Source organism: Nicotiana sylvestris, chromosome 6, assembly GCF_000393655.2.
Source record: "Nicotiana sylvestris chromosome 6, ASM39365v2, whole genome shotgun sequence".
In the NCBI taxonomy this organism is placed as follows: Eukaryota; Viridiplantae; Streptophyta; class Magnoliopsida; order Solanales; family Solanaceae; genus Nicotiana; species Nicotiana sylvestris.
Genome location: NC_091062.1, coordinates 157,932,401 through 157,953,671, shown reverse-complemented (window position 1 = coordinate 157,953,671; position 21,271 = coordinate 157,932,401). Strand labels below are relative to the sequence as shown.

The window sequence follows — 21,271 nt, the reverse complement described above, 5'->3', positions numbered from 1 at the left end:
TGTTTATGTTAATTACATAAATCTTGTTAGAAATCCAGAAGAGCTCCAAAAAGCAATTGAATATCTTAAGAAAGAATTTGAGATGAAAGATCTTGGGAAGACAAAACTTTGTCTTGGTCTGCAAATTGAACATTTAGCAGACGAGATCTTTATCTATCAATTTGCCTATATAGCAAGGGTCTTAAAACGCTTTTACATGGACAAAGCGCACTCATTGAGTACACCAATGGTTGTTCGATCACTTGAAGTGGATAAGGATTTGTTCCGATCTCCAGAAGAGGATGAGGAACTCCTTGGTCCCGAAGTACCCTATCTCAGTGCAATCGGTGTACTAATGTATCTTGCTAATGCTACAAGGCCAGACATAGCATTTTCTGTTAATTTACTAGCAAGATATAGTTCTTATCCTACACGGATTAAGGATCTGTTCTTACCTCCAGAAGAGAATGATGAACTCCTTGGTCCAGATATACCCAAGTCTCTGCACTGTACTCTTTTTCCCTTGCTTGTTTTTTTTTTCACTAGGTTTTTCCTGGTAAGGTTTTTAATGAGGCAGCTTGCAATGTATATTATTAGTGTACTCTTTTTCCTTGACTAGGATTTTTTCCCACGGTGTTTTTCCTAGTAAGGTTTTAACGAGGCACATAATAATGAACATCTAAGGGGGAGTATTATAAATATATATTATATTATGGATGTTCACTTAGTATTCTGTTGTACATAAACTTCCTGAAGAAGCTTATCCATATGGGACTCCGCCGTAAATATGGTTATTTATTTAGTACTCGATTGGAAATAAGCTTATGGATAAATATTACCCCCGACAGAAGATTATCTATTTCTGGTACGGTAGCAACTTACAAGCAGCTTGCAAGTAGCTTACACATCAGCTTGCAGTAGCAGCTTACACAGCAGCTTGCAGTAGCAGCTTACACAGTAGCTTCATTTCATTCGAGAAAAATATGATTTGGAATGTGAAAAAAGATCCACAATTTTCTACAAAGGCAAGGGAGGATTTATAAAAGGAAATAGGACGAAGCACATTCCACCAAAATTATTCTACACACATGATCTTCAGAAAAATGGAGACATTGATGTGCAACAAATCCGTTCAACTGATAATCCGACAGATTTGTTCACTAAATCTTTGCCAACTTCAACTTGTGAGAAGATGGTATACAAGATTGGAATATGGAGACTCAAATATTTGAAATAAGGTTTTCATCAGGGAGAGTGAATACGCGCTACACTTTTTTCCTTACTAAGGTTTTTCCCATAGGGTTTTTCTTGTAAAGTTTTTAATGAGGCAGCTAGAAATGCGTATTACTAAATATGTGTACTCTTTTTCCTTCACTAGGATTTTTCCCACTGAGTTTTTCCTAGTAAGGTTTTAACAAAGCACAATATCTTTTAATGAACATCCAAGGGGGAGTGTTTTGAAAATAATTATATTGTGGATGTTCATTTAATACTCCGCTATAGATAATCTTCTTGAAGAAGATTATCCATTTTGTACTCCATTGAAGTTTATCTACAAGCAGCTGATGCAGACAGGTTGGAAGCAACTGAATGAAATGATTTGCAGCAGCTTCTTATTAAACATGCAGGTTGCAAGCAGCTCATGCAGACAGCTGACAAGCAGCTGAAGAAAAGCCTCGCAGCTGCTTCTTTTTTTCTATAAATAGAAAAGTTTTCAGTTCATTATGTATATCAATTTGAAGTTGAATAATATATCAATCTCTATACTTGTCTTTGGTTTATTTGCTTTGCGGTTATATTTCGCCCTTTTACTTCTTGAATTTTAAGAGGTAGACAAATTAAAGTTGTCATTTTCAGTTTCTTGTAAAGTGACCACAGCCATTAATATTAGATTTTAGTAGGTAAGAAACTAGTTTGTAGCTGATTGGCACACTTAAGAGGGTATGCCATTGTCAGGATTCTAATAGCCAATGAGAATTGAAAGCTGATAGAGAAGATATAATCCCCGTCCACGCTGGCAAATTGGAAGATATAGAGAGAGGGACCCCAAGAGGATACTTCTCTTAATAAAAATAAGTAAAAAAGGAAGCATGTGGAGATCAGAGATGCCACGAGTGAAACGCAGTGAGTCCACATGGCGAGCCATGGCAGGAACGTCGAGATCGCGCCCAACACCAACCTCTTATCAACAAAACCAAATCCCTCCCTCCTAAAACGTAGTAATTGACTCCATTTTCTCTCTCTCTCTCTCTCTCTTGTAATTACTTGGGCAAAGAGAAGACCGTCTCTTTCATCTTTCAAAAATTGCCCAGGCTGCCATGTCCGCCATTGCTACTTCTGCTGCTCTCTCTTTTCCTTTCTCTTTTTGCCGTTCTACCAAGACTTTTACTACAAGAAAGGTGCCTCTTTTTTACTACTGTTATACCCTACCTTACGTTATACAAACTTTAATTTAGCTAGATTGCTGTATCTATTATAGATTTATCACATATCCACTTACAGCGTAAATAAACCTGCTCTAGAAGGTTACTTGAATTAATTTTTGAGGTTGCTAGTTAAATTGATTATGAGTATTTACATTTAATATCGTTTTAAGAGACGTGCTAATTTAAAAGTTTTTACATTATCAATGCATAAAAGTTAAACCCACAAGTTCTAATTTCTTTTTTCCCTTAAAATTCGTACCCAATCAAACGCCGCCATATAAAATGAAATAGAGGGACTAAAGCTTACTAGACTCTGATGGCTCTGATCTTTCACTCAATGTTAATGTTTTGGTTTGTGGCATGTTTTTATGCTCTGGGGTGTCGGGTATAATAAGTACAAGTAATTCACATAGTAATTGGTTGAGTTATTTGTGAAGTTATCTGAATGTGGAGAGAGCCATACATCACTTACATTTTCTCTGTCTGATGACTTGTTGAGTGGACGATAATTGTGCAATTTTGTTCATTTTCAGTGTTTCAAAGGGGGATTTGGAGTGTTTGCAGTGTATGAGGAGGCAGGTGAGTTAACAAACAAGAAAAGCTCCTGGTTGACACTCTTTGATGTGGAAGATCCAAGGTCAAAATTTCCTCAGTCTAAAGGCAAGTTCCTGGATGCAAATCAAGCTTTAGAAGTTGCTAGATTTGATATGCAATATTGTGATTGGCGAGCTCGGCAAGACGTACTTACAATAATGCTCCTGCATGAAAAGGTTTGTTCTTGTAAATAATGTGTATTTACCCCTAATTTTATTGAAGTTTGAAATTGAGTTGAGTTTAAGGATTCATTATATCTCTATGTACATAAAGCAATAGCTTTGTAGTATATAAATATAGTACTCCCTCCCTTTCAATTTATGTAACATAATTTGACTCAACACGGAGTTTAAGAAATAAAAGAATACTTTTGAAACTTGTGGTCTTAAATATGCAATATTATTTGTGTGGTTGTAAGACTTTTGATACTTGTGATCTTAAACATACCACATCATTTGTATGGCCATAAAAACTTCTCATTAAGATTAAAATGGGAAGTTAATTTCAAATATAGAAATGTGTCATTCTTTTTGTAATGGACTAATAAAGGAAAAAATGTCACATAAATGGAGTCAGTAGTATGCTTCATTTCTGCTAATTAGTGACTGTTTCTTCTTTTGTAGCTGTTTCTATTTTTTCTGGTCATAGTTGTCTTCCTTTTTATCCTTCTACTAAGTTTTGTGCCTGGTGGATATTGTGTGAGTAGGTTGTGGAAGTATTGAATCCTCTAGCTCGTGAATATAAATCTATTGGAACCATGAAGAAGGAACTCGCGGAGTTACAAGAAGAACTGTCTCGGGCTCACAAAGAGGTATAGAATACTTTGATCCCATTGAACAAGCTTGTGTTGGTTGGATTCAAGCTACTCCTTTATAGATTTTGGGTAGAAATATAACATATCAAATATTTTACCATTATTATTGGTTATTTAGGTCTATTTTCCTTTTATCTCTTAAACTTATTAAAGCAGGGCATTTTTTCTGAGGAATAAATGGTTAATTACATAGATAAACTGGTTTTAAAATCTTGTCCAAAAAAAGAAAAACAAACACAAAAAGCACATTCGAGGATCTTGTGTATTTCTCAGAAATCAAGTTTTGTATCTAAATTATTGATAGCAACAGGTACATATATCTGAGGTGCGGGTTTCTGCTGCTTTAGATAAGCTAGCTCACATGGAAGCATTGGTTAATGATAGGCTGCTTCCGGAGAGGAGTACAGAAGAATCAGATTCCCCATCTTCCTCCACCGGTACGTCTACAGTATCTAGAGATAATGCTAAAAGCAAGCAGCCTAGGAGAACCCTCAATGTGTCAGGTCCCGTCCAAGATTACAGCTCCTATTTGAAGAACTTTTGGTATCCTGTGGCTTTTTCTGCTGATGTTAAGGAAGATACCATGGTAAGTCAATTACCTGATTTAAGGAATGGAATAATCTCATTTTCATAACTGCAGACAACATTTGATTACCAAGTTCCATACTCTCTGCAAATTAATAAGTCCCCCAGAAAAAAGAAAAGGACAATGTTAAGCTACTTAAATGGACTAATGCAATACTGTGTTGCCAACCAATAGAATGTTGCACCATCTCCTCTCTAACTTTCTGAAAGAGGAGAGAATATGACAATTAAAACTTAGATAGGAACTGGTCTGTTAAGATTTTTATGCTTTTTGCAGTATAACACTGACTGTTCTTTTGATGGTAATTTGACTATAATGTTTCAGACACCAATTGATTGCTTTGAGGAACCGTGGGTGATTTTTCGTGGGAAAGATGGAAAACCTGGATGTGTCCAGAACACATGTGCACATAGAGCTTGCCCCCTTCATTTGGGTTCAGTGAATGAGGGTCGCATACAATGTCCTTATCACGGTGAGAATTAGAAGAATCAAAGCATTCTTCAGTGCAAATTTCCTATTTAGTCAATAAATAACACTTAATGAATTTGGTTCTTGATACGTGGAGAGTGCACGAAATAGCTGATATCTACTTTTGTGTTTATTTGATGATCTTTAGGGTGGGAATATTCAACAGACGGAAAATGTGAGAAAATGCCATCAACAAAATTTCTGAATGTCAAGATCAAAGCTCTGCCATGCTTTGAGCAAGAGGGAATGATATGGATTTGGCCTGGAAACGATCCTCCTGCAGCTACTCTTCCTTCTTTGCTACCACCTTCTGGATTTCAAATCCATGCAGAGGTTTGATATAACTGCCTTTAGATTTTAGTAATTGTCCTTACAAGACTAAGGACGGTCTGTTAAGTTTTTCTGCCTCATTCCTGATGTTCTTGAAACTGGCAGATTGTCATGGAACTTCCGGTGGAACATGGGCTACTTTTGGACAATCTGTTGGATCTTGCACATGCTCCTTTCACTCATACGTCTACATTTGCTAAAGGATGGACTGTCCCAAGGTTTGTTGTGTTATATCGATTCTAATTTGTCTAAAAGTTAGTGTAACAGTGGTCGACTAGTATTCAGTTTTGAAATTGTAAAAAGATGCTGGCTGTTCTTGAAATTTCCACTGTGGACACTAAGGAACTGAAGGCAAATTCTTAGTTCCTGCATAATTTCTTAAGAACTAGTGAATAACATGCCAAAATAAATAATAAATTATCTCACTGAATTCGTCATGCTTGCAGTCTGCAGAATAACTCTTTTGACTCTCTCTCTCTCTCTCTCTCTCTCTCTATATATATATATATATATATATATATATATATCATCACCAAAACAATTTGGACCTGCATGCAGATTTCATTTAAGAGGTCCATTATGTTAGGTTGCTTCTTGGTTAACTTCCATAAGGTAGCTTACCTATTAAACTGATCAAAACTTAATATGACTTTTATTGGGATTTGAACGAATGGGAAGAGATTCTTGACGAGAGTACCAAATTAGATTAGTTGGTAATTCTTATTTTGCTAGTTAATAATTTCTTCATGTCCCAAAATGAATTTTTCTATAAAAAGGCATAGAGAAATAAATCTTTGTAATCTTGTTAATTATAGTGGCCTTGTGCATTGGGTGGAAGGGAAAATATTGTGGAGCATTATTAGCTATGAACATGGAAAAGATGTTTCCATTTTATGACTACCGGAACATTGCAATGCTATATTTGTGTTGTTTACTTTTTTGTTTTAAGGGGGTTGGGGTGCAGGGCAGTGGTTCCTGTGCATTTTTTATGGATAATGTCTGGCAGTAAGGGCTCGAAGATATGAACACTCACTAGTTACCTTTCTTTTTCAGCTTTGTAAAATTTTTGACTCCTGCGTCTGGTCTGCAAGGATATTGGGATCCATATCCAATAGATATGGAATTTCGACCGCCTTGTATGGTTCTGTCAACCATTGGAATCTCAAAGCCGGGCAAATTGGAAGGGCAGAGTATCAAAGAGTGCTCTACACACCTTCACCAACTTCATGTATGTTTACCTGCATCTAAACAGAAGACAAGGTTGTTATATAGGATGTCACTGGATTTTGCTCCTGTTCTAAAACACATCCCTTTCATGCAATACGTGTGGAGGCATTTTGCTGAACAGGTTAGATTATATTCTTAACATTGGTAATGTCTGTGATTACATAAACCTCGTAATGATGTGGATCAGTGTAATTGACTTCCTCAAGATATATGGCCACCTGCACAATACCTATAATGATTGACGAGTACTCCTGCATCATTTTGGCCTGATTAATCTATGAAAAAAGTTGCCTCAGTTTCCTGTGTATTAGTCCTGGAAATTGATGCATTTAGCAAAAACTTGTTCAAAGTTGGCATGCAGCCAGGAGGTGGAGATTTCTCATCTTACCATTAACACTTTGGGCTGTGGAACAAGCATTGCAAGATCACGTCTCAAAGCTCTCAGTGCAAAGTGGCCGAAGTCTTGAGTTTTCCACATCTATTATTTAAACAACAAAATTATTAAAACAACTAAAGAAGCCCGCCAAAATGTAAAGTGGAAACTTATTTCCTAATTAAAAAGAAATTGTCTACATTTGTTTTTCTTGTAAACTGGATATTGTATTAAAGATTTTCCCACCTAAAAACTGAAAAGGGAGTATTTAAAAAGGTATCTGATTGTTTTTTGGTGATCTATGCTTTGGGGAAACGTTTGCAGGTTTTAAATGAAGACCTACGGCTTGTGATTGGTCAGCAAGAACGGATGCTCAATGGTGCTAACATTTGGAACCTGCCTGTGTCATACGATAAGCTAGGAGTGAGGTATAGAATATGGAGAGACGCTGTAGAGAGTGGAGCAAAGCAGTTGCCGTTCAGCAAATGAAACATGGAACTAATCCAAGGACAGATTTTACTTCTCAAGATGATAATACACTCTAAACAATTTTAGCTCTTTGAAGAACTTCAGCTGCTGAGGATCTCTCTTGGTATATGACGCGGCGGCACACTTGTTGCTCGTGGAGATACTAGAGCATCCTGCTCTTGGTGTATGCCTAAAAGGAGATGATTTCAGCATAGCTTCCCATGTAAATTAAACTGTACACTAATTGCTTTTTGGTTCATGTACAGTGTAAACAACCTTGACCCGCCATCAATTCTTTCATGTTTGCCCTAGTGTGCCTCCTAGAAAATCTGGAGGTTTTTTTTTTCTAAGTCATGGAAATGGTCACTCATCATGTATCATAGTATCAACCTTCTCAGATTTGAATTGAGTACACAATTTTTTGCCAAAATGAAGCAAGAGGAAGATCTGATCCTCTAGCTGTTTGATCTAGTTTGGCCCAAAGTGTATTTTTGTCCCCAGAATTTATGTTTTTTCAGTGCTTTCAGTATCAAGAAACAAAGGGTTCCAGTCCATGCATGGAGCTTCTTAAAACAAAATTTTCGTATCATTTATTCAACAAAATGATATATACTGGTAGAACAGGATGAAACTTGATCATAGCAACAGATCTTAAATCTGGTTCAGTGAAGAAAGGCTTCAGTTTGTAACGTATAACGGTATAAGACCATATATATCAATTTTTTGTCGTACTAATAAAAGGTCAATTCTTAAGGTTATTTAAGACTATCAATTTTCGTCATACTAGTAAAAGGTCGATTCTTCCACTGGACGTTAGGGGTCTGTGTAAGTTGGTGTTTACAAGGGCAGTATTCCCGCAATTTAAGTTCTTAAGCAGGTCCACGTCCACCTTGTTCTCTTCTTTTTTCTATTAATGTGAATCCTAATCTAGCATTTGGCATTTGTCCACCTTGTTTATGAGTTCATTTATCCTAATCTAGCTTTGGGATTTGTCAACCTTGTTTTTGTTAATTTTATGTATGATTTTTCGACATCAACATAACTAATTTTTACCGACTATAACAGTAAAATTATAAAATATTTTGTCACATTATAGTACTATACGATGTGTAATTAAATTGGTCAAAATATACAAATGATCAAGATTAAATTATCAGTGTTATGACATGTTATCGCCTATTTGTAATCGAAGAGAAAAAAGTGCATATACAACACACAAAAAAATAAAAATAAAAATACAGCACCACCAATGTTAATATCTGAGAAAATGACATTGTTTTGTCACTCAAAGATTTTATTAGCCCATATTTTCATTACTGACTCGAAATGGCCTTTCGGCCCAATTTATTTGCAATTGTAGTCATTATATATATATATATATATATATATATATATATATCCAATGCATTACCTTCCCAAGACCACATTTATTTCCGGCCTTTTTATCTTTCTTTCATTCTATCCAATGCACAAATTTTTCTTCCCACTACCACTTTCATTCTTATCCTCTTTCTTTCTCACCTTTTTTTTTGTCTTCTTCGTCTTCCTTTTATCTTTCTTTGGTTATTTTTTTTCATTTTCTTTCCCTTCTCTATCTCCCATTTCAGATCTATATTTTTTTTCTCTTTATTTTTTACTTCACACTGAAAAAACTTGTTTGAGTACCTAGAAAAATCACAAAATCTTAATTCAATTCTTAAAAAGATTTACTCAAAACGATGCATGATACAAGAATGACAACAAAAGTCGTGGGGGTTTTCTAGTCAAACTTCTTCTACTTCTGCGGTTATAATAGTGTTTTGTGAGTAAAGATCTCTTACAGTAGTATATTTAATGGGTAATTGGATGATACTTATATGTAACTTTGTATAAATATTATGTGTATATATATATATAGGGGTTTTGCTAACCTACTACACAGTTATAGTAGGTTAGCATTGTATGCATATTTGATTTCACGAAAATACCCTCATTATTTAAGGGCCGCCAAATTAAGCTTAAGGGGTTTTTTGTCCTTCCCCAAATCCCAAAAAATAAACCCAAATAAATCCGATCTTTATATCTTCCAGCTAGAATTGTGGCGGAAAATCTTTTCATTATATTTTCCATCTTCAGTCATGGTTCTTCCCAAGTTCTAAAAGGGTTTTTTTGTTCCACTAACTTTTCTTGCCAGATACCTTGATAAATATTCTAATGAAGGTAAATGTTTAATATTTTTATGTCTTCGTCTTTTGCTGTTCAAAAATATTGTGTAAACTTTTATAACTTTCTTTCTTTCGATTTGTTTATGCGCCCAATTATTCCATTTAGATTTGTCCTAGTTCTGAATCAAACAATCTGTATTGATAAAATTTTATACTTTTGCTGGCTTTGAATACAGGTGCTTAATAATACTTCAACTGATTTTACAGTAGGTATCTCAAGAAGTCATTGTCCATGTGGTGATAATGAATGTTATATTAATGGAGAAATTACTGAAAGATCAGATGAAGAACTTAGGCATGAAAATATTGACATGAATAACAATGATTTATACAAGGACAAAGTGTATAATAGTGATGATGAAGCTTATAATTGTTATATAAATTTTGCTAAACAAATTGGTTTCTCAGTTAGACGCGATCGCTACTTTGGAAGTACAGAAGGTCCTATGGGAATTTATAGGAGAGATTATGTATGTCATCGAGCCGGTAGCCCTCGTCCTCAAAAGGTTGTAGAAAAAGAGCGACAACGAGATCGAAAATCTTCTAGATGCAATTGTAATGCTAAGATGTGTGTTGCTAAAGAAATCATTGATGGAGTCACTCATTGGATGGTGGTGTATTTTGATAATGTCCACAACCATGAACTATTGAATGATAAGGAAGTGAAATTTCTTCTTGCTTATCGAAATATTGATATTATTGATCAAAAGAGGATTACACTTCTTGCAAAAGCTGGATGTTCAATGAGTTTGATCCGAAGAGTGCTTGAACTAGAAAAGGGTGTAGATGTAGGCCAGTTGCCTTTTACAGAAAAAGATATCAGGAATTTTATTCAATCTGAAAGTTCTACCAATATTGAATATGATGCTTTGGAGCTATTAAAAATTTGCAAGAGTTTGAAAGACAAAGATGTTGATTTTCAATATGATTTCACAGTTGATGCCTGTCAAAGACTTGAAAATATCATTTGGGCATTTGGGGACTCTATTCGTGCTTATGAGCTTTTTGGAGATGTAGTTGTTTTTTATACTACTTATCGATTGAATCGTTATGAGATGCCGCTGGGAGTTTGGGTTGGCGTGAACAACCATGGAAATACTATTTTCTTTGGTTGTGTGCTATTACGAAATGAGAAGGCACCTTCCTTTTCATGAGCATTAAAGGTGAATATCATTGTATTCTCAAAAAAATTTATATTTTTAATATTTTTTTTCTTTATTGCTAATGTCTATTTATTTTACAGAGTTTCTTACGGCTTATGAATGAAAAACATACACAAACCATATTAACTGATCAAAATCTTGGTTTAACATAAGCGATCACTAATGAATTGCCTCTCACAAAACATGCCTTTTGTATATGGCATATTACATCCAAGTTCTCTACTTGGTTTTCTTTTGCCCTTGGTTCAAGGTATCTGCAATTTAAATCTGAATTTCATCGCCTTTATGAAATTGGTAGCATAGAAGAATTTGAGTATCAGTGGGACAAATTGATTACTAAATTTGATCTTGAATCAGATAGGCATATCAAATTGCTATATGCAAATCGTGCATCATGGGCATTACCATACTTGAAAGGATATTTTTTTGCTGGAATGACAACAACTGGACGCTCAGAATCTATTAATGCATACTTGAAAAGATTTTTACATGCAAGAACTAGTTTAAAAGAATTTGTTGAGCAGGTTGGTACAACGGTCAGCATAAGAAACCATGCCAGTGAAGAGGCAACGTTGCGACAAAAGTATTACAATCCTCAAATTAAGACATTTATGCCAATGGAGAAACATGCATCAAAAGTCCTCACACCTTTTGCCTTTAAGTTATTACAGGATGAGATAATACTCTATGTTGAATATGGTTTATTTTCAAATAGTGATGGATCTTATATGGTGTGCCACTACAGCAAAACAAATGGTGGACGTTTTGTTTATTGGAATTCACTAGAAGAGGTTGTTCAATGTTCTTGCCAAGAGTTTGAATTTTCAGGAATTTTGTGCAGGCATTCTATTCGAGTACTTAATGCTCATAATTATTTCATGTTACCAGAGAAGTACTTGTTGGCTAGATGGAGGCAAGAAAATTCATTGGTACTAAAATTTTCTCATATGATGAATCTCAGTAAGGATGATAATGAGTTCCAAAATCTTGAATCTATAATTAGAGATTTGACTCGTGAATCAGTAAAGACAAAATGTCGTCTTGATTGTGCCAAAAGGGAATTAGAAAGAGTATTGCAAGTTGTTCAATGTCTTCCTGAAAATGAGCACATCATTGATGAACATGAACATGTTGATATTAGTCAATCTACAGAACATAATTCTCCAAATGAAGATTATCATATTGAAAATCCCCAACAATCTCAGACAAAAGGAAGGAAGAAAGGGAAAAGGTTAATTGGTGGTGTTGAAGCTGTTAAAAAAATAAAATACTGCCATGTTACTAATTGTGGTGGAACTGGTCATGACTCAAGAAATTGTCCACTCAAAAGATAACTGAAATTCCAATATCCCAATCTCCCCACAAATAAGTGTAGTTTCATTATATTTAACTCTTATTAAATTGCTAGATATTCATAATTTATATAAATTAAAATCAAATTTTTTGTGTTGTAGGCTTCAAAACGGATGGACAAGGAAGCTATGAGGCGATCCAGTTGTTATGGAGTCCTTTTGCTCATTGAAAAAAGTCAATGTAGATTGTCATTGTTAATAGATAGTACTGCATAAATCATAAGTTGCAACAACTCATTTTTTGATTATGGATAGAAACATTTTTGGCAACTGAAAGAATCTGTTCTATATTTCTTAAAATGTTTAAGATGACTACAAGACGAGGGGGACTTTAGGCCTAACCTCCAATACTTACAAAATTCATAAATAAACTACTAATTTCTACAGACAACAATATTAGAGGTGACTCTCCTCCCTATTTCAAGAATTACAAGTGCTATGAATATGAAAACTTGTAGAGCTTCTGTAGTATCAAATGTTTATGCAGTTGCGCCCTCCAACTTCTTAGTTTCATGCTTTGTACAATTATAAGCTTGTAAAACTTGAGACAATCAGTCCATGGATAAAAATAAGTTGCAACTTGAGAATCTCTGCAGATGTTGGAAAGACAAATTTTAGTTTGTAAAACATAGTTCGTGAGAGCATATAACAGATCTTAATGTCTTTGTAATATACAATCACAACTTAAACAATAATCCTACATTGCAAATCATAATTAACATTGCACCCTCCGACTTCTAATTCATGATTTGTATAATCATAAGCTTGTAAAAGTTGAGACAAACAATGGGTAATACCTGTAGAGGTTGGAAAAAAATTCTAGTTTGTCATCACCCTCAATTTGCATCGCAACTACCCTGCAAAATACTTGATTATCAAAACGTTCTGTCTCAATAACTTCAAGAGCTTGCAAATCAAAATATTTGTGAGAGTAAACCGCTACGTGAAATGTACATCTTGATTTAAAAAATCTATTTTTGACCCAAGATTAAAACTTTACTATGATTAAAAAATTCACTCGGAACTTATCTTTAACCCCAAATTTGTGAGACATGTGCAAATTTGAGGAGTGCTTACAACGACCCAACACTAGAACGTTGTGGTACCACCACCAGTGTCGATGTCTCTATGTTTCCCATCAATTTTACTTGTATAATATCAAAAATCCTGAATCATGGATGAACTTGCAGTAAGATCTATAAAAAAAATCGACATTAAGTTGAAAAGAAAAGGGAAAATTTGGGGGACTATAGAAATTCTTCGAGATTTAGATTGGGCTTACAAAATTGATATTGGAAGTCGAAAATGAAGCTTAAGACTTCAAGGAATTCATCTCTGCCAGCTGATTAGGAATAGAATGAGAAGAGGAAAGAGTTAAAGGGATTTCTGACAGGAGAGAGATCAAATTTATTTGGGTTTATTTTTTGGGATTTGGGGAAGGGCAAAAAAGCCCTTAAGCTTAATTTGGTGGCCCTTAAATAATGAGAGTATTTTCATGAAATCAAATATGCATACAATGCTAACCTACTACAACTGTGTAGTAGGTTAGCAAAATATATATATATATATATATATATATATATATATATATATATACACATACATACATACATACATACATGCATATACATATATATATATATTAAGTATTTTATATACACATTGTATAAATTTTGCATATAAGCGTATCCTGTATTATTATAAAAATTATATATAAACTATTATAAAATGTATAAAAATTATATATATACGACTACATTGTATTTATTTTGTATATAAAGTATATCCTATATATTTTAGTGTATCCCTAATGTATCGTTAGTTTATATAGATGGCTTTGAGTTTTTTGCAGCGACCTTATAAATGTATATATATAAGGTATATATATTATATAATAGGTGTATATGTACAATTATACAATTTATATACACTGTTATACAATGTAAATGTTGTTGGTGGAATGTTGGAGGTTGGGGCTTCTTGATTCTTTTGGGATGAATTTATGCGCATTTCCTAGGAAGAAGTAAAGGGTGAAGTGTATTTGTGCAGGTGGTTGTTGCTGCTATCTTCTTCTTCTTCTTCTAAGGTCTTTGTATAGAGATGTATAATTAGTGTATTCCATGTACAATAAATGTATATTAGTTGTATCTTTATGTATAATCTAGGGGTGTACGTGGATCGGGTTGATTCGGTTTTTATCAAAATCAAACCAAACCAACTATATCGGTTTGAATTGGTTCGGTTTTGTCGGGTTTTTCGGATTTTCGGATTTTTTTGTTATATGAATATTATTTCAATCTTACTTTGTTAAAATTATAGATAAAGCTTTGATAAGTGAATATATGTTTAGCAAGTATGGAAAAAATTTACAAACATATGATCTATTAAAATATTCTAATGGGTGAACTTTTTTAGTAACACATGATAGTTATTTTCTTAGTCGTCTAACAATAATTTTTCGTTAATTTACGGTTTCAAGGTTAATACATGAGAGTATCCCAAATATTTTTACATTTTCTAAAAATAATTCACTATAAAGTCTTAAAAATATAAATAAAATTTATATATTTATATGTCGGTTTGGTTCGAATTTTTTTACTCAATACCAAACCAAGTCAAACCAAACCTAGTCGGATTTTTTAATCGGTTTGGTTTTTCGGTTTGGTGTGGTTTTCCGGTTCGGTTTGAACACCCCTAGTATAATCCATGTATATATATAAACTTTGAGTTTTTATACAGTATATATATTATACGATATATACACACACACTGATTATACAATTTCAACTATGAGAAATTTTTCAGTCTTTGGGTTATTTTTGGTGAGCAAAAAAAGAGAATTGTATAAATTATATATATATATATATATATATATATATATATATATATATATATATATTGTTGCTACGATGTATTAAAATTGTATATATTATTCTGTAATGCATAAAAAATATATATATTATTTTATGATGTATAAAAAGTGTATATACATTTTATAATAGTGTAAATGTGTATATTGTGTGTACAACGTATACATCACCTTCTTTTTTCTTCTTCTTATATCATGAGTATTTTTGGGGCATTTGCATCTATACCCACTTTTTGGGGTCACGTTTTAACTTATACCCACTTTGCAAGAAAATATTTGCAAGCGTACTCACTTTTTGCGTAACTTCAAGCATACGAGTCTGAAATAGCAAAAACTTTTTGCCAGAAGTGTAGCAAAACTTCATATATTTTTGCATGAATTTTGGCCTGACTTGCAAAGGCAATCACGCAAAACTTCAGGTCATAGTGCAAATGGCAAACTTCAGTTCAATAAAAAACATGTGTTGGCTGAAGTTTTTGTTTGTAATTGCTGAATTTCAGCATTCTAGTAGCTGAAGCTTTGTTCTATATTTGCTGAACTTCAGCATGTTTTAGTTGAAGCTTTGTTCTATTTGTGATGAACTTCAGGGTTGAAGTTTGTTTTGTATTTGCTGAACTTCAGCATGTTTTAGCTGAAGCTTTGTTCTATTTGTGATGAACTTCAGGGTTGAAGTTTGTTTTGTATTTGCTGAACTTCAGTACTCTAGGAGCTGAAGTTTTTGTTTATATTTGCTAAACTTTAGCATTCTTATAGCTGAAGTTCTAAACAACAATGAATTTAATAGATCATAATTAGCAGCGATTGATGCTGTTCATTTCAAAGATTAAAAAAGAATGAAAAATATTTTCGACATGAAAACAAGTTACTACATATAAATTAGAACCAAAAACCAATGTGCCTATAAAGCTAAAAAATCTAAGAGGTTAAATTATTGTGAATATGACCAAACTGAACATAATGGGACAAACATATATATATATATATATGAATCATCAAGCTAGAACGCATAACAATATCTCAATCTTCAGCATTCAGAAAACGAAGGAGGAGAAGGAGGAGGAGAAATAAGTCTGAAGTTGTTTAAACAGTGGGTACAAGTTAAAACTTTAAAAAAAAGTGGATATAGGTTAAATGGGGGCGACCAATTAGGACGCCCCGTGCAATTCTTACAGTAATTTTGTTTATGCAATATCATTTTTTTTAGATTAGATCAATAAAAAATTTAGGCTCTTAGTAAAAGATAAAAAGGTTATAATTTATGTGTATTAGGAAAAGTTTGAAAGTTGCAAAGGTGAAAGTGCTCAAATTTTAACCCCCCGTCCCTCCAAAAAAAAGAAAGAAATCCTAAACATAAAAGGAGATGAAAATGTTCAAAACTTAAAAAAATTAATGATTTTCCGTGTGTCATAACAAACAAACAAAATCCTAAAACCTAAAAGAAACTTTTTTATGGACGTAAAAGGAATTGAAGAAAAAACTATGAACCCGTTTGGACATAAGAAATTTTTTCCTATAAGTAGCCATCCCTTTCCCACTCGCACTCGGAACTGGGAAGTTGATCAGGAATAAAACCCTATGCTTTTTCTCTCTATTTTTCTATCTCTCCCACAATTCGCTTATACCCGTTTGATTGGGTAGAAATCTTGGTCTGAAGTCTCTGTTTATCAATCGAGCAATGGTGTGGTGTAGTAACTGTGAAGAGAACAGGGAACCCGCGACTCTGGATGGTAAAATATGTTGTTCCTATTGTGGAAAAGTTCTTTTCGAAGATAATATGTCAACTGAGCCAACTTTCTTTAAGAATGCTGCTGGACAGAGCCAATTGTCAGGAAAACTTGTGCGCTCTGTCCAAAGTGATTATTCAGTTTCACGTCAAAGAACAATAGATGAAGCATATAATGATATAGAGAGTATGGGATATGCATTAGGAATTGACGGTGGTGAATCAATATATAGTCCGGCGTCGCGTCTTTATACGATAGCACTTGAGAGGAATTTCACAAGGGGCCGTAGGAAAGAGCAAGTTGAGGCTGCTTGTCTTTATATTACATGTAGGCATAACAATAAGCCATTCCTACTCATTGATTTTTCTGAGTACTTGAGGATAAATGTGTATGTTTTAGGTGCTGTTTTCCTACAGCTTTGCAAACTTCTAAGCCTTGAACATGATCCGATTGTTCAAAAACCTGTGGATCCTAGCCTTTTCATTCAGCGATTCACTGATCGTTTATTCAGGGGAAGGAAGTGTTGAGTTTTGGATTGTTGAGTTTTTGTTTAAGATGAAATAGTCTTAAAATGAGAATGAATGGGAAATGGGATTTGGATTTGGATTTGGATTTGATCAAATGATCGATCGATTGATTAATTATTTGGACCAAATTTATTTGTTAATAGTGAATATTAACGTGATATAATCCGTGTTTGTAACGGATGTTTTCCAATCCGTGTATTGTGTTGCACCAAGAAAGCAACAAGATGCCTAGTGCACCTCCCACCATGGCCAAGTGTTCCTCCCACCAAGCAAATGTTCATTCCACCATGTAAGTGCTTCCTCCATGATATCCTAATGCTTGTTCCACCATGGAGGGGACAGATTTCTCTCACATGACTACTATAAATAGAGCAGAAGTTGTAGAGAAAGAAGAACACACCAGAAAAAAACACTCAAAACACTCAGTATACAATTGATATACACTCTGTATATAATTGATATACACTATGTATACACTCAAACTACACTTTGTATACACTGTGTATACACTGGAAAAACGAATTGCAATCTGATATCCTCTTCGGTAAGAATTCAACATCGGCTATACATTGCATTCCTTCCTCTCAGAATTTCCATTCGACTTCTGAGTTCTTCTCCCTTGTTCTGCATTGTTTTAAAACTACAAAAAAGCAATTGTAAGTGTGATTTGCTGCCGAACTTTGCGTTTGCTGAAATACTGGGGTTTGAAGTACCGCTACACCAGTGTGTAATTCGTTCTATCCTGAGAGGAAATAATCCATAACCTTAGGTACTAGGAGGGGATTAAATTCCTTAAGGAAACACTGTGAATTCAGTGGGCTCGAATTAATTTTTGTTTCAGTTATATCATTTATATTTACGTATGTTACTGCTGTAGGTAGCTGATAAAGAGGATAATATATATCTAAGAGTGGAAAAGTTAAAACTTGATCTTCCATCATTCCATATTTATACCAGATAAGAAGTACTATACAGGAAATAACAACAACAGGAAGACGAATATATCTAGAACTGCACTTCACATTGTGGCAAGCATGAAGCGAGATTGGATGCAGACGGGGAGAAAGCCAAGTGGAGTATGTGGAGCTGCACTTTATATTGCTGCTCTTTCAGATGGACTGAGTTGTTCTAAATCAGAAATTATCAAAGTCGTGCATATTTGTGAAGCAACATTGACAAAGCGATTGATTGAATTTGAAAACACAGAATCTGGGAGCTTAACGATTGATGAGTTAAATACAAGAGCTCAGGAGCTTGAGAAAGAAGAGAGGCTAACCCTGCAACTTTATTCCAGGTCAAAAGGATCTGGGATCACAGAAGTGCTATGTGAACACAAGAAAAGTGTGGAGCTGCCCTTTGCCCATGGTCTATGTGAAAGTTGTTACATTGATTTTGTAAAACTTTCAGGTGGGATTGATGGAGGATCTGAACCTCCCGCCTTCCAACGCGCTGAGAAAGAAAGATTAATGGCAAAGGAAGCTGCTGAAGACCCAAATTTTCCCATGTCCAATCAGGTGGAGAACAATGGCCGCGAGTATTTGGAGCCTGAAAAGGGAGAACAAGTGCAGATATCAGGCTCTGAGCATAATGCGAGTTGTGATACATTACATGGCACGGAATGTATGGGTCCTGATAAACTGATGAATCAAGTAATTTTTTGGATATCGATGATGTAGAGGTTGACGGTTATCTTCTAAATCAGGAGGAGAAGCATTACAAAGAGATCATTTGGGTAAAAATGAACTGGGAATATGAGGAACAAGCAGCTAAGGAAGCAGCTGCATTAGCTGCACAGAAGGCTTACGAGGAGTCCATTTTAGCTAACTGTTCCGAAGATGTGCAAGCTGCACAGAAGCTTGCTACTGATGCTGCCGCCGCTGTTGCAAAATCAAGAAAGGAAAAACGAGAGAAAAGGGCTGCAGAACTGAAAAACTCCGGTCCTGCTCAAACCGCTGCAGAAGCAACGAAGCAAATGTTAACTAAAAAAAGGCTGAGCTCTAAGATTAACTATGATTTGCTAGAGAAGCTTTTCGATGAAACTGCAATACCTGAGAATCCAAAAAAGGTCAGGAAAGTGGATGATTCAACGGATGATAACGTGGTAAAGATCAGCAAAATTGATCCGGAAGTAGAAGAGACTAATGAAGAAGCATTTGGCGAGCATCTGCAGTATGATGGAGATGACGGAGGATATGACTATGATCAACAATATGATTATGATGAGTATTGAATTAATCTGCATTCAATATGACTGCTGTCCCCTTAGAAATAGACCAACAATTCCCCTTCACTTATATATTAGGAATTGTTGGTCCTGGTAGCTAAATGCTTCTCAAGTTATATTTTTTTTCTTCTAATTATAATTGATTAATTTATTTCCAGGGAACACTTTCAAATTTCAATACTGCCATGTTTAAAGTGCTCTACAGTTTTAGAGCCATCAAAATGGGCACTAATTAATTGGTTTAAGTAATTACACATCTATATTGGTATGCAATAATCCAGTCGTCATTTCTACAGTATGTACTTTATAAATTTCCTAACAATAGATGATTAATTACTCATATAGTATAATAGACTATCAAAACAGAACAACCAAATTTATTCCTCAAACTCACACTTATTGAAAGAAAGAAGATAATTACAAACATTTATACGAATTAAAAACCCTGAAGCGCCTGTTATATATCAGAAATTCACAGTGCATTACCACAGAAGGGGCAGAATCGGAATTCGCCATCCACTTCCCGGCGACAGAACTGACACCTAAGAACTTCCGGGACATCGGCCATGGACGACGGTGGTCGCGACGGAGGAGTTAGAGATTGAGGGAAGAAAAGATTGCAGTGGTTGCAGTACATCACCGGCTCTTTCCCTGGCCATCTCCAAACCGGAACAAAGAAGAGCTTCAGAACCTTCTCGTAGTCGACGAGGTCAGCACGTGATCCGCATGCTATACACCTCCCTACTCCGCTCTTCAATACCTGTCTCGCCTGCTGCTCTAGCCCTCCTACGAAGAAGAGGAACATTATTTTTTGTCTCTGATAACTTGTTCGTTTGCGATTTGCTGAATGGCTTTTTGGTATGAATTGAAGTTTTTGAAGAGGGAGAAGAGAGTCGTAGAGAGCTGAAGAAAAGTGGAGTAAAGTTTCCGGAGGATTCCGGTTGGCTTGAGAATCAAGCAATAAAATAAGTACTTTTCTTCAAAAGCTTTTCTCAAAAGTATTTTTGGCGAGAAACAGTTTGTGTTTGACTAATTAGTTTAAAAAGCACTTCTGAGTAGCAATTAGTATTTGGCCAAGCTTTAAAAAACTGCTTCTAAGTGTATTTTTCTCAAAAGTGCTTCTCAAAAAAGTACTTTCGAAGAGAAACTACTTTTTTCTGCCAAAATAACTCAAATTGAGGCCAAAAGTGCTTTTTGCCAAAGGAAAAGCAGTTTTGGCCAAAAATAAACTTGGCCAAACAGGCTATATTTCGGGGATCGTTCTTGGGTCATACTTAAGTCCAGCTCATTAGTATACCCGGCCCTTTAGCCCATTACATGTGCAATAACAAGGATAGTGTGATGATAATTTATTTACACTAAGTGGCCATTTTTGTGACCTTGAATTTAGAAGTTGGCTATTTGAAGATATTAGATACACGGTCTGCATATTAATTTTGAATGAATGGGAAGTTCTGAATTTTCCTTTGAATAAATGATTTAGATTTGTCATCCATTAATGTTCGGGGTCGGATTTAGCCTTGCCGTTACAAAAATGGGAAACTTACACAAATGTCCCAAATAAGTCTCAACTTACCAACCTCTAGCCATTGGTTATAGATTTACCAAAACTAGCCAAACACATATAAAAATTGAAAAAACCAAATAAATAAGGTTCTTTCTCTTAAAGCAACACATGCAAAAATCTCCTTCAATATTTTTAAGTATGATTAGCAACATTAGATGTAAGACGAAAAGGAAATTTCATGGATGAGATAACAAATAAGGTGATGAAATACAAAAAAAATAAATACAATATTCCAAAAATCTAAGGAAAAAAGAAACTTTTTCGATGGGTATAGTTGAAATTCATTGAAAACATATAGATAAGTCAATATACAAAATTTGAGGAAGATTAGAGGTGATTTGGGCTGGTTTTGTATCAAAATTCGTAATTAAATCGA

At 34.6% G+C, this 21,271-nt stretch overlaps 2 protein-coding genes and 1 pseudogene across 2 annotated transcripts; all 3 read left to right on the top strand.

Moving 5' to 3' along the window:
* The first annotated feature begins 2,195 nt into the window (after nt 1-2,195).
* Nucleotides 2,196-7,736, top strand: LOC104250169 (chlorophyllide a oxygenase, chloroplastic-like). Its single transcript, XM_009806741.2, has 9 exons — nt 2,196-2,378; nt 2,939-3,175; nt 3,706-3,810; nt 4,124-4,399; nt 4,724-4,871; nt 5,016-5,200; nt 5,303-5,415; nt 6,251-6,545; nt 7,122-7,736. Exons 1-9 carry the CDS (start codon nt 2,298-2,300, stop codon nt 7,284-7,286), a joined length of 1,605 nt encoding a protein of 534 aa, XP_009805043.1. The 5' UTR covers nt 2,196-2,297; the 3' UTR covers nt 7,287-7,736.
* Nucleotides 7,737-9,458: 1,722 nt separating this feature from the next.
* Nucleotides 9,459-11,966, top strand: LOC104250171 (protein FAR1-RELATED SEQUENCE 11-like; annotated as a pseudogene).
* Nucleotides 11,967-16,470: 4,504 nt separating this feature from the next.
* On the top strand, nt 16,471-19,334 carry LOC104250170 (transcription factor IIIB 60 kDa subunit-like). The gene is made up of 3 exons (XM_070149411.1): nt 16,471-17,097; nt 18,096-18,709; nt 18,742-19,334. Exons 1-3 carry the CDS (start codon nt 16,529-16,531, stop codon nt 19,332-19,334), a joined length of 1,776 nt encoding a protein of 591 aa, XP_070005512.1. The 5' UTR covers nt 16,471-16,528.
* The last annotated feature ends 1,937 nt before the right edge of the window (nt 19,335-21,271 follow it).

What these genes read in the sequence shown, in the direction of transcription:
- LOC104250169 (XM_009806741.2), top strand. Translation starts at nt 2,298, where the DNA reads ATGTCCGCCATTGCTACTTCTGCTGCTCTCTCTTTTCCTTTCTCTTTT. An exon ending in TGTCTCGGGCTCACAAAGAG is followed by an intron (nt 3,811 to 4,123) that starts GTATAGAATACT and finishes TGATAGCAACAG; the next exon opens with GTACATATATCTGAGGTGCG. An exon ending in AAAGGATGGACTGTCCCAAG is followed by an intron (nt 5,416 to 6,250) that starts GTTTGTTGTGTT and finishes TTTCTTTTTCAG; the next exon opens with CTTTGTAAAATTTTTGACTC.
- LOC104250170 (XM_070149411.1), top strand. Translation starts at nt 16,529, where the DNA reads ATGGTGTGGTGTAGTAACTGTGAAGAGAACAGGGAACCCGCGACTCTG. An exon ending in CGTTTATTCAGGGGAAGGAA is followed by an intron (nt 17,098 to 18,095) that starts GTGTTGAGTTTT and finishes TAACAACAACAG; the next exon opens with GAAGACGAATATATCTAGAA. An exon ending in TAATGCGAGTTGTGATACAT is followed by an intron (nt 18,710 to 18,741) that starts TACATGGCACGG and finishes GGTCCTGATAAA; the next exon opens with CTGATGAATCAAGTAATTTT.